The 12,808-nt window shown below is 42.5% G+C and overlaps 1 protein-coding gene across 2 annotated transcripts in view; it reads left to right on the forward strand.

Annotated features, from left to right (window-relative positions):
* The window catches only part of HIBCH (3-hydroxyisobutyryl-CoA hydrolase), a 116,107-nt gene that overhangs the window by 89,619 nt on the left and 13,680 nt on the right, over positions 1-12,808 (forward strand). For both annotated transcript variants that reach the window (XM_010862900.1, XM_010862901.1), the window contains 3 exons: positions 2,223-2,309; positions 7,024-7,082; positions 7,790-7,871. In XM_010862900.1, coding sequence (XP_010861202.1) covers positions 2,223-2,309; positions 7,024-7,082; positions 7,790-7,871 — 228 coding nt within the window. The remainder of the gene's footprint in view (positions 1-2,222; positions 2,310-7,023; positions 7,083-7,789; positions 7,872-12,808) is intronic.

Genomic DNA, 12,808 nt, shown 5'->3' on the forward strand with positions numbered 1-12,808 from the left:
CAGGTATATTGTCACCCTGCTTATTTAACTTATATGCAGAATACATCAAGAGAAACGCTGGACTGGAAGAAACACAAGCTGGAATCAAGATTGCCGGGAGAAATATCAATAACCTCAGATATGCAGATGACACCACCCTTATGGCAGAAAGTGAAGAGGAACTAAAGAGCCTCTTGATGAAAGTGAAAGTGGAGAGTGAAAAAGTTGGCTTAAAGCTTAACATTCAGAAAACGAAGATCATGGCATCCGGTCCCATCGCTTCATGGGAAATAGATGGGGAAACAGTGGAAACAGTGTCAGACTTCATTTTTGGGGGCTCCAAAATCACTGCAGATGGTGACTGCAGCCATGAAATTAAAAGACGCTTACTCCTTGGAAGGAAAGTTATGACCAACCTAGATAGCATATTCAAAAGCAGAGACATTACTTTGTCAACAAAGGTTCGTCTAGTCAAGGCTATGGTTTTTCCTGTGGTCATGTATGGATGTGAGAGTTGGACTGTGAAGAAGGCTGAGCGCCGAAGAATTGATGCTTTTGAACTGCAGTGTTGGAGAAGACACTTGAGAGTCCCTTAGGCTGCAAGGAGATCCAACCAGTCCATTCTGAAGGAGATCAGCCCTGGGATTTCTTTGGAAGGAATGATGCTGAAGCTCAAACTCCAGTCCTTTGGCCACCTCATGTGAAGAGTTGACTCATTGGAAAAGACTGTGATGCTGGGAGGGATTGGGGGCAGGAGGAGAAGGGGACAACAGAGGATGAGATGGCTGGATGGCATCACTGACTCAATGGACGTGAGTCTGAATGAACCCTGCGGGTTGGTGATGGACGGGGAGGCCTGGCGTGCTGCGATTCATGGGGTCGCAAAGAGTCAGACACGACTGAGCGACTGATCTGATCTGATCTGATCTGAAAAAGTCCATTTGGCTGAGCTTAGGAATAGGTATGTGAGGGATATAGATGGAGAGCTGTTGGAAGATAGAGGGAACAAAAGTACCCACCAAACTGGGACAGTATCTTGAGACCAAAAAAATGAGGCAGGTGTCTCCATATAATCACTGGATCAGTTTATATAGGGTAATGTATTCTCAGGGTGGGATTGGGCAGACAGTGATCTGGCAGCATTCACAGCTGAGGGGCCACTGGGACAGTTTTATAGTTGACCTCTGGGTATGGGGGTGTGTGCTTGGAACAGGACATGCATTCCTAAATCAGGATTTATGAATGGTTAACTCATTTCTGGGCTTCCCTGGTGGCTTAGATGTTAAAGAATCTGCCTGCCATGCAGGAGACACAGGTCCTATCCTTGGGTTGGAAAGATCCCTTGGAGAAGGAAACGTCTGCCCACTCTAGTATTCTTGCTGGGAAATTCCATGGTGGGCTTCCCGGATGGTGCTGCTGGTAAAGCACCTGCTTGCCATTGAAGGGGATGTAAGACATGGGTTCCATCCCTGGGTTGGGAAGATCTCTTGGAAGGCATGGCAGCCCACTGCAGTATTCTTGCCTGGAGAATTCCATGGACAGAGGAACCTGGAAGACTACAGTCCATTGGGTCACAAAGAGTCAGACACGACTGGAGCAACTTAGCACACACACAGGAATTCCATGGCATCTCTTGGGCACTGGGGATATGTTAGCCAGAGTCTTTATCATCGTCTGGGGACTTAACAGAGCATGGAGACCACCTGGCCTCAATTATTAAATGAGGTCTGTTAACCACAGAGCACTTGATAGAGAAGGGTTACTGCACAGCACAGTCTTGGTAGGGTCAGTGGAAGAGCAGAAGAACCTGTGTGGGCACAAGATGGCATCAGTTATGTTAACAGCTGTCCAAGAGTTAAGTGTGGCTATATTATAGAGCTGTGCATTGACTACAGTAACTGTTAGTCACAAGTGGCAGTTTTTAATTAAAATTGGTTAAAGTAAAATTTATAGTTCAGATCGTTGGTTTGCAGTAGCAGTGCTCAATAGCCAGAGGGAAACAAAGATGAATGTCTCTATTTCTCCTCTTCAGTTTTGTTCATCTTTATCCATTCCTTGCAAGGCAGCATTTGCTTTGTGGGAATGTGTGTGCATGCAACTTCAATGAAAATTGCCTTCATTGACTCAGTGGAAAAGCGAGTGTCATAATTTTAAGACAAGGATTTTTATTAAAGAATAAGATTTCTTAAAAAAAATGGTGTTTCTATGGGTTTTTAAATGTTTTCCTTTTTTTCCACCTGTAGTTGGGCATGCTAGAAGAAGATTTGTTAGCCCTGAAATCTCCTTCAAAAGAAAATATTGCAGATGTCTTAGAAACTTACCATGCAAAGGTAATCTTAACAGTATTCTAACCTCAGATTTTAATTCATGGGAAAGGGGAAGTGACTGAAAAATTAGAAGTTGATGAATATTATAGTTTGTGAATATAAATAAACACATTGGGATTTATTTACTGTAAAACCTGATGGGAGTGTCAGTGTTTCACAGTTGTTAGGATGGCCATCTGAGAAGATGACTTCTTTACCTGCAGCTACATGGCTTGTTTTCTCGTTGCTGGTGAATTTTGGGGCATAGCCTCGTGACTGGCCCTTGCAAAGAAGGGCTTTTTACAACATACTGTGACTTTTCCATAATGTAGGTTCAATGTAGATACTACTTGTGGAGCTGCTAAAGTGAAACTCTGGTATCCGTCTGAATATAATAATGCAGTACATTGCAGTGTTTTCTTTTAATTGCTTATGTAGTCTACCTTAAGTTTTCTTTTGAGTGCTCAGAATCTATAAACGTGCTACATGACTTCTAGTTAAAAATGATATCAAAAGATTGAATATATGCTCTCTCCTGAACCCCACTAAAATTATAATAAAGGAATAGAAAAGGCAGGAATCCACAAAGAGAAGGAGAACAGAAGAGGAGACAGTGGCAGGTATGAGATGTCACTATTCTGGAAGCTTCAAAGTGGAAGGATGAGGGCAGCTACTTATCCTTCAATGCGGGAAGCCAATAAGCAAACCAGTTCTTGCTGTAGACTCTTCGTAGGTATCAGGGCCTCTGACAGGGCCTCGCTGGCTAAGGGCAGGGTAGATGAGGTATTCTACTGAAAAGATGAAGAACATATTAAATGGGAAGAATGCTGGCCTTTTTTCCTGGTTGGCTCCTAGAATTCTTACATACCATCTATCTTAGTTTGGGCAGCCATAACAAAATTGCTGTAGACCTATGGCTTAAACAACAGAAGTTTCTCAGGGTTTTGGGGGTTGGCAAGTCCATGATCAAGGTGCCAGCTGATCAGGTTCCTGGTGAGGGCCCTCTTCCTGTTCTGCAGATGAATGCCTTCCTGCTGTATCCTCACACAGCAGAGAGAAAGTGAGCTCTCTGAGGGCTCTGTGTATAAGGGCACTAATCCCATCCCGAGGGCTCCATCCTCTTGACTTAGATACCTCCCATAGGCCTCACCCCCCAAATACCATCACATTGGAGTTAGGGTTTCAATGTGAATTTAGTGGGGACACAAACATTTAGTCCATAGCACCATCCCGCTCCCAAGCATTTCATTAGAAGGAAAAGAAAACGTGTAGCTATTGACATTCGAGGACCCCTCTAATGAAAGAAACATTCAGGCCTTTGTGTGATCATCTCATAATGTATAGATAATTGACACTTCTATAATTGCAATTGACATTACAGAGCTTCTAAATTTTAGTACTTCACACAGAAAAACAAGGATTGTCAGGCATTAAAAACCAGAGATTGGCCAAAAAAGGTACTCAAAGGGAGTAGACAGTGCAAGGAGAAGGAAACTAAACAATTATAGATTTGGCTGTGTTTTTTTTTTTTTTGATCTTCAGATAAGAGGAAAATATTTTATCTGTGAAATAAGAACAGTTGTTACTAAGAGAAATAGTTAAAGAATAAAAAAGATATTTAAAATATGACAGTGAAAGGGAGAAAAAAAAACCCACAATCGATTAGACTAAAATTGGTAGATGAGGAAAACTCTAAGAGGATAATAAGATGAAAAATGAAGAGAAAGGAAAATTATTCCAGGAGGTCCAATATCTTAACTGTCAGGAATTTGTAATAGAGGATAGGAAATATTTAGAGAAATAGAAGGCAATGGCACCCCACTCCAGTACTCTTGCCTGGAAAATCCCATGGGCAGAGGAGCCTGGTAGGCTGCAGTCCATGGGGTCATGAAGAGTCCAGCACGACTGAGCGACTTCACTTTCACTTTTCACTTTCATGCATTGGAGAAGGAAATGGCAACCCACTCCAGTGTACTTGCCTGGAGAATCCCAGGGATGGGGGAACCTGGTGGGCTGCCGTCTGTGGGGTCGCACAGAGTCGGACACGACTGAAGCGACTTAGCAGCAGCAGCAGCACCCTAAAATTACCCAGAACTGAAAAACATGAATAGAGATTCAGGGCCTTGAACACTTAATGCTGTGAATATGAATGCAAGCATGTGAGGGTTTCATCGGAGTTTGTCAAAGCATTTGACAGTCTCTTATGTTGTCAAGTTGGATAAATGAGGGATGGATCATAGTGTGTGGAGGCTGAAGGGCCTTACCAGAGAGTTCTGATAAGTGTGTAGCTGTTGGTCTGTAAGTAAAGTCATCTTGGCCTTATTCAGTGTTTTGTTTTTTGGTTTTTTTTCAGTTATTTGGATAAGAATGTTGATGGCATTTTGATCAGATTGATTTGAAACTAAGAAAATAAGTTAGGTAAACATGTGGGCGGAAAAAAAAAATACTTCCAGTTCAGAGTAATATGTTTAATAGTAAAAATATGAAATTTGATCAGTGGGTGGGGAACATCCCGTGTGTTCCCTCTATTCTCTCACCACTGCGTGTTCACGACACGCTGACGCAGATGTGTTTGCTTTCCACATATTAGGCGGTCCTCCACAACACCAGCGGGGCATCTTATGACTCATTGCAGTGCCAATGCTACCCACCTGAGATTACCGTCAGATCACACAACTCACGGGCCCGGACCCACACGATGGGCCGTCCTTCAGACTCCAGTTACAAATCTCAGGTTGTCACCTGTACCTGTCACTGACTGGCAGCAAACTGGGGTGCTCATGATCCCCTCCTCGGCTTTGAGAATTTGCTAGAGTGACTCATAGAATTCAGGGACACACATAACATTTTTTGGTTTATTATAAAGCACACAGTGAAGGGTATGAATGCACAGCTCAGTGGACAGATGCATTGGGTGAGATCTGGAAGGGCCCCACACCCAGGAGCTCTGTCCCCATGAAGCTGGGGTGAACCACTCTCCCTGCGTGTTCATCACCGTGGAAGCTTTCCAGACCCCGTCCTTTGGAGTTTTTCGGAGGCTTCACTATGTACGGACAGTTGATTAAATCATTGCCCACTAGTGATCAAACTCAATTTCCAGCCCCTTTCCCTTCACTGGAGGTGGAGAAGGGGGAGGTGTGGGAGAGAGTGGACAGTGAGCGATGAGACTCAGAGTTCCCTTGGTCGGTTTCCCTGGCACCTGGGGGCTTTCCTCAGGAACATAAACAGAGGTATGATTGAAGAGGGCTTGTGAATAACAGAAGACACCCGTTTCACCTTCATGTCAGGAACGGAGGACAAAAGATTCTCCACTTAGGGATTTCCATGGGTTTTGGGAACTGTGAGCCTGGAACAAATGCCCAAATATATGGGTGAAGACCAGATACATGTTTTTTATTTTAAATCACAATGTCACAATAGAGTTAATTGAATTTCAGCCCAGGGTACCAAATTCATAAGTACAGGATGGAAGAAATGTAGCCTACAACAGCACCAGTTTAAAAAAAGTCTTAACTGTTCAGTGGAAACCAGTAGCGTAATAAGACTGCCCCTAAACTAAGCCAGAGTTGTTGCAGGAAGGGGGACCCCTTCCAGGGCCTGAGAGTGGGCTCTTGTCTAACACTCAGAAATGAATTTCTGAGGAGACTCACGTGCTGACAAAGCAAGAGATTTTACTGGCAAGGGGTGCCCAGACAGAGAGCAGTAGGGTAAAGGAACCCAGAACGGCTCTGCCTCATGGCTCGCAGTCTTGGTCTTATGGTATGGGACTAGTTTCTGGGTTGTCTTTGGTCAGACTCTCTGATTCAGAGTCCTTCCTGGTGGTGTGCACATCGCTCAGCCAAGGTGGATGCCAGTGAGCAGGCTTCTGGGGGATGGTAGGACACGTGGCATCTCCTTGTGATCTCTTCTGAACTCTTCTGGTTGGTAGTAACTTACTAGTTCTGTGTTCCTTACTAGGATCTCCTGTCCTAAAACATCTCACGCACATGGTTACTATGGTGCCTAGGCAGGGTGGGCGTTTCCAGTCAGTGCGCTTCCCCTAACAGTTAGTCCTGTTACATAAAGCGTTGTTTCCAAAGCAAGCAAGGGTGTGCAGAGCCTTGTTGTACTGTGCTATGATTCAGCCACACCTGCAGCTAAGGTACTGGACCACACTTGGAGAATAAACTGGAACTTGTACATAGGCAGCTCTGGATTGTAAGGGACTCAAAACTGCACTGTGCAAGAAGAGCAACTCAGGGGCATTAACTGGAACTATAAACAGGAGAGGGTGGATTTTTGGTCCAGAATTTTTTTTTAATGCTAATTATAGTTTTTCACGCACTCCTGAGTTCCTTTCTGAGGTAGTGTTTTTTCCCCTGGTGGTCAATGCTGTGGGGATATCAGAGATGTGGTAGGAATTTCTGTATCAGAAATTGGGGCAGGATGACTTCTCAGGTCCCTTGCAATCCTTAAATTCACTGACACACTTTGATGATGACATCATCATGTATAATGCCTACAAATAAAAATACAAGAACATTATTTTTGCTGTTGATACTTTTATCAAGTATTAGTCCAGAATAATACCTAGTCTGACTTTTGAACATACGGTGGTAGTTATTTATGAGACTGGATGTAATTTTGACCGAAAGTTATAATTTCCCTCAAAATATATCATTAAATATGGTGAAAATTTTAAAGGTTTTACAAAGATTTGTATTACTTCAAATTAATTAAAGGTTTTCTTTTCAAACAGTCAAAGACTGATCAAGACAAGCCTTTTATACTCGAGGAACACATGGACAAAATAAACAGGTACTTAGAGATCTCAATTATATCTGTTCCTTTGGAAAGACTATAATAAATTGAATTTACTGACACTGTAATTGTGCTGTTTGACAATGCACCGAATTCTGAGATCAGGTAACATAGTGTTTTTATTTTCACTTACCTTTGAAAGTGGCTTTGTGCCCACTCTTTCAGGGGGAAATAAATTCATTATATTTAAGTAATCTATCACGTTGTTTCATTTTATCACAAAACATCTTTCTTTTTCTTTAATGGGGAAGAGAGGCTAGAAAATAACAACTTATCTTTTATCTTCGTGAAGTCATCTTTTCTGAAGGTCTTATCAAGCTGTTCAGCAAAAAGTTTTGTGCAGTGTTTGAGAGACTGACTGACTGAAACGTAAGACGAGGAAAACACCACTGGAATAGAAGGCAACTATCTTTATACTTTAGAAGCATGAGTTTTTTTTAATAGTTCAGACATCATTTATGTGTATATAACAGATTCAAGAAAGCAGAAGAGAAAATTTAGGCTATATTCATATTAGTGAAGGTAGATTGCAAACACATACCCAGAGAGGCAGTATTTTATTTCATCATCCTGTCGTATAGGTTGGAAATTTTTTCATTTTTGAAGTAAGGTTTAAGGGAAATCTATGTTTAGATTCGTTGCTATCATGGAAAGAAGAAATCGCTTGCATATTGTTGAAGTCATATGTTTCCTTTTTTTAATAGTTGGTTCTCAGCTAATACTGTGGAACAGATTGTTGACAATTTACAGCAAGACGGCTCATCTTTTGCCCTGGAGCAGCTGAAGGTAATAGACTGTCTCTGCCTGGAGTGTGGTGAACTCGTGACAGAGCAGCCTCTGGGGGTGTCAGAGCTCTGTGCTGGGGGTGTGGCCCACTGCACAGCATTCTTTCTGAGCTCCATTGAGCATCAGAGAGTAGTTCCACAGAGCCTTTACCTAAACTCAGATGCCCTGTCTACCCACTGACAGCAAAGCTAAGCTGTTTTTAGGTTCTTTGAATGGAACAGAGAAGGACTTCATAAGCATGCTTCATCTCCAGTAGTCCTTTTTGTCTTGAGGGAGAAATGTTCAGGGACATTTTTATTAGAAGGGCTAGATTGATGGACAAGTCACCTTATAATTTATTGCAGTTGTGACATTAAAATGTAAGTTCTGTTAAACTTGCAGCGCGTCAGGATATGGTCTTTTCTTTTTCTTTTCTTTTCTTTTGTTTTTTAACTTTACAATATTGTATTGGGGAGGATATGGTCTTTTTAGCAGGAGGTTTAATAAGAAAGTGATCCCTTTTAAACCAGCAACAGGCTCCATCTTCAGCCATAGCTGAGCGCTAAGTGGTGTTCCCCAGTGTTAGTACGCTTTGGTCTTTCTTCAACATGACTCACCTCATGACAGCAGGAGAAAAGCTGTTTCTGTGTAAATGAGTGCACATTGGATACTGACATTTGTGGAACCGTCATGTGACTGTTAAACTTGGTTTATTTTAGACTTTCAGACAAAGGAAAGAAAAAGTATGTTTCCTTACCCTGAAAAGAAATGGTGGTTTCTCATTATCTGATAGTATTTTTCAATATATAGGTATAGCATTTCAGTTGTCAGATAACGTATTGACAAAAATTTAAGTTAAGTCTTACCTGTAAAGATGAAAACATTGCCTCATTCTTGAGGGAATGTTAATTTGTCACTTAGGATCTTATTTATTATGGGGATTTTATTAACTTTCAAAGTGAAGTTGCTCAGTCGTGTGAGACTCTTTGTGACCCCATGGACTGTAGCCCAGCAGGCTCCTCCATCCATGGAATTTTCCAGGCAAGAGTACTGGAGTGGGTAGCCTTTCCCTTCTCCAGGGGATCTTCCCAACCCAGGGGTTGAACCCAGGTCTCCCACATTACAGGTGGATTCTTTATCAGCTGAACCACAAGGGAAGCCCAAAACAGCCATGCTAAGTCACTTCAGTTGTGTCCGACTCTGTGCGGCCCCACAGACGGCAGCCCACCAGGCTCCCCCGTCCCTGGGGTTCTCCAGGCAAGAACACTGGAGTGGGTTGCCATTTCCTTCTCCAGTGCATGGAAGTGAAAAGTGAAAGTGAAGTCGCTCAGTCATGTCCAACTCTTTGCGACCCCATGGACTGCAGCCTACCAGGCTCCTCCATCCATGGGATTTTCCAGGCAAGAGTACTGGAGTGGGGTGCCATTGCCTTCTCCCCAATTCACAAAAGTAATGTTACCATTAACAGCTCTCAGGAATGTTTGCATAAATGTAGGTAATCATTTTATATTTCAAGGATTCTGACTTGGAATTTGATTCTCTTGGTTTCAGAGCAACACAGAAGCCAGCCTTCCTGGCCCCGCCTTCCCCTGCTCCCCTGCAATAGCGTTAAGTATGTACTCGGCAGTTTCATTTGAAAGCAGTCACCAGGCAGCATATTCTCTCATAGGCTATATAGCATCACTTGAAGGCAGTACAGAAAAGCAGCTAGCCATATTATTTTAAAACCATTGGCCTACCCCAGAACTGAAGAATGGAACTCAGATCAGTTTTCCTCCCATTCCTCTGGCAGTATGTTTATTCTGCATTCAGAGGAGGCTACTTGGCAAGTCACCTTTCACAGCTAGGGTCAGCACTGACCACTCTCACTGGAAAGACTGATGTTCATTTTTATTCAGTTGACCTGCTCTGGTGAATGAATGTGGCTCCACATATTAGTATCTGCTGGGCATAACATGCTGTAGGGATCAAAAATTCCCACTGAGGCTTCCCTGACAGAGTTTAGATATAGGGCTCCTTTTAATTATGTCAACCGAGGCACACACCAGAGAACAACCCCGAGGGCGGAGATAGTTGTTAGTGCTTCAGTGACAGGTTTGCAGAGCATGTATTTGAACAAATTTTAGAGAAGATTCTACCTCTGTGTCATTAAACCTCAAAGATTGCTCCTAACCCTGTGGGCTCTTCAGGGATTCCTGTCTTTCTTCTGCAAGCCCTAGTGATCTAGTCTGTGTTGATGTTGGAAGTTGCAAACATCTGCTCTGTCTTAGGGGTTCTTTTCTCTCCAGGACTGTCCATGAGGCAGGACAGGATTCTTTTCAACGTACTTGCTTATCATTAAGTAACATAAGGTTTTTCTTTAATCCTTTCTTTAGATTTTTAACTACTGATCACTGTTGGGCTTCCCTTGTGGCTCAGCTGGTAAAGAATCCACCTGCAATGAAGGAGACATGGGTTCACTCCCTGGGTTGGGAAGATCCTCTGGAGAAGGGCAAGGCTACCCACTGCAGTATTCTGGCCTGGAGAATTCCACGGACAGTATAGTCCATGGGGTCGCAAAGAGTCGGACACAACTGAGCGACTTTCACTTTCACTATAGGATAACATGTGGACTTCAAAAACGATAAATAGGGAAGTTGTAAATTCTTTACAGCTGATGGAATTTTTATCGTACCTATTTTATGGCTTCTAATGTGCTTTTTTAGACTTTCCTCTTAAGTTCCAGTATACCATTTTCCATTATTTAAATAATGCTTAAGGTTGGAATTCATCAAATCTCCTGTCCTGCTTATGGGGTGCATTGTTCACGGTGCCAGGCACCGTGTCGGTGTGTCGGTCTTAGTTGTGACATGCGGGATCCTTACTGCATCACGTGAGATTTTTTTGTGGACTCTCTGGTTGTGCCGCACAGGCTCTAGAGTGCACGGGCTCAGTAGTTGCAGCATAACGGCCCCGTTACTCCACAGTATATGGGATCCTAGTTCCCCCACCAGGGGTCGAACCGGTGAGCCCTGCATTGCAAGGCCGACTCCCTGGACTGCCAGGGAAGTGCCTTCTGAGCCACTTTTGAGTGTACAGTTTAGCATTGAGTATATTCACGGTGTCGTGCCGCCAACCTCCAGAATATTTTCAGCTTGCAAAACTGAAGCATTATACCCATTAAACCATAACTCCTCGTTTCCCTCTCCTCCCAGTCCCTGGCAACAACCGTTCTACTTTCCTTTTCTGTGAATTCGACTACACTGGACACCTTGCGTAAGTGGAATCATGCAGCGTTTTTTCCTATTGTGACTAGTTTATTTCACTTTCCATGATGAAATAATTCACTTATGTCACTTACCTTGATGAAAAAGCAAGGTTCATCCATGTTGTAGCTGGTACCAGAATTTCATTCCTTTTTAAGGCTTAATAATATTCTCTTATATGTTTATGCCACAGTTTATTTATCCATCCATCTGGAAGCATTTGAGTTACTTCTGCCTTTTAGTTCTTGTGAATAATGCTGCTATGAACGTGGGTGTACAAATATCTGCTTTTAATTGTTTGCAGACATACCCAGAAGTAGAATTGCTGCATCACATGGTAATTCTGTTTTAATGTGTTGAGGACCTCTGTACTCCTTCCCATAGCAGGTGCCCCACAGACAACAGTACACAGAGGTTTCAATTTTTCTGCATCCTTGCCAACACTTGTTATTTTGTCCTTTTTTTTCCCTCATAACCATCCTAATGACTGGGCGGTGATGTATCATTGTGGTTGGTGATATGGAACATCTTTTCCTATGCATATTGACCACTTGTATTTTCTTTGGTGAAATGTTTACGTCTTTGGTCATTTTAAAATCAGCTGTTTGTTTTCTTGGTGTTCAGTTGTAGGTTGTGCTGTCCTGTTTCAATCTCCCTTTTCTGTTAACGAGACATGCAGGCTTGCCAAAGTAAAGAAGGTTCTTGGGGGCCAATCAGAGAAGTATTTCTTTTCCAGGATTACAAGTGATGTCAGGAATCAAAGAAATCATAAGTAGAAGAGGTTGAGACTACCTGCCTCACCTCAATTCTCAGCAAGAACACTAAGCCAAGGAAGGAATTTAAATGAGTCACCAGCCCTTAGGAGCGCTGAGGAATGACATACTAACGGCCAAGAGAGGCAGAGAGACAAGAGCAGGGAGCAGTGAATCAGATTAGTGTCCAGGAAGGTGGTCCTGAGCAAAGGACCAGGGAATCCAGTGTTGCTTTTGACTTGTCCTTTGGGTGTTTTCTGGTTATTGATGTAGGACAGCCTGCTGTGTTACAGGCCTAGAGAGGGCATGTACTTTCTTTTTCCAGTACTACAAAATTTATTAGATTCTTAGGTATTTCTTTCTTTAATCACCAATGTGAGATTTATGTGTGTTTTTATTTTACAATGCTCATGTCATGAAGAATGAAATGAAACTGTTTTTATTTGAAGAAGATAACATACACCAATATGACAAGCCTCTGTATATAATTTGTGCACTGAAAAATTGGAGGAAAAATAGGAAAACTGAGAACATTAACCAGGGTATAGATTTTAAGAAAGAGTAGTAGCAAAGTATTAAAAAGAGAAACTTAAAAGATTACTCAAATATGCAGATGACACCACCCTTATGGCAGAAAGTGAAGAGGAACTAAAGAGCCTCTTGATGAAGGTGAAAGATGAAGTGAAAAAGTTGGCTTAAAGCTCAACATTCAGAAAACAAAGATCATGGCATCTGGTCCCATCACTTCATGGGAAATAGATGGGGAAACAGTGGAAACAGTGGCAGACTTTATTTTTTGGGGCTCCAAAATCACTACAGATGGTGACTGCAGCCATGAAATTAAAAGACGCTTACTCCTTGGAAGGAAAGTTATGACCAACCTAGATAGCATATTCAAAAGCAGAAACATTACTTTGCCAACAAAGGTTCGTCTAGTCAAGGCTATGGTTTTTCCAGTGGT

Source organism: Bison bison, unplaced genomic scaffold (genome assembly GCF_000754665.1).
Source record: "Bison bison bison isolate TAMUID 2011002044 unplaced genomic scaffold, Bison_UMD1.0 scf7180017864485, whole genome shotgun sequence".
NCBI lineage: Eukaryota > Metazoa > Chordata > Mammalia > Artiodactyla > Bovidae > Bison > Bison bison.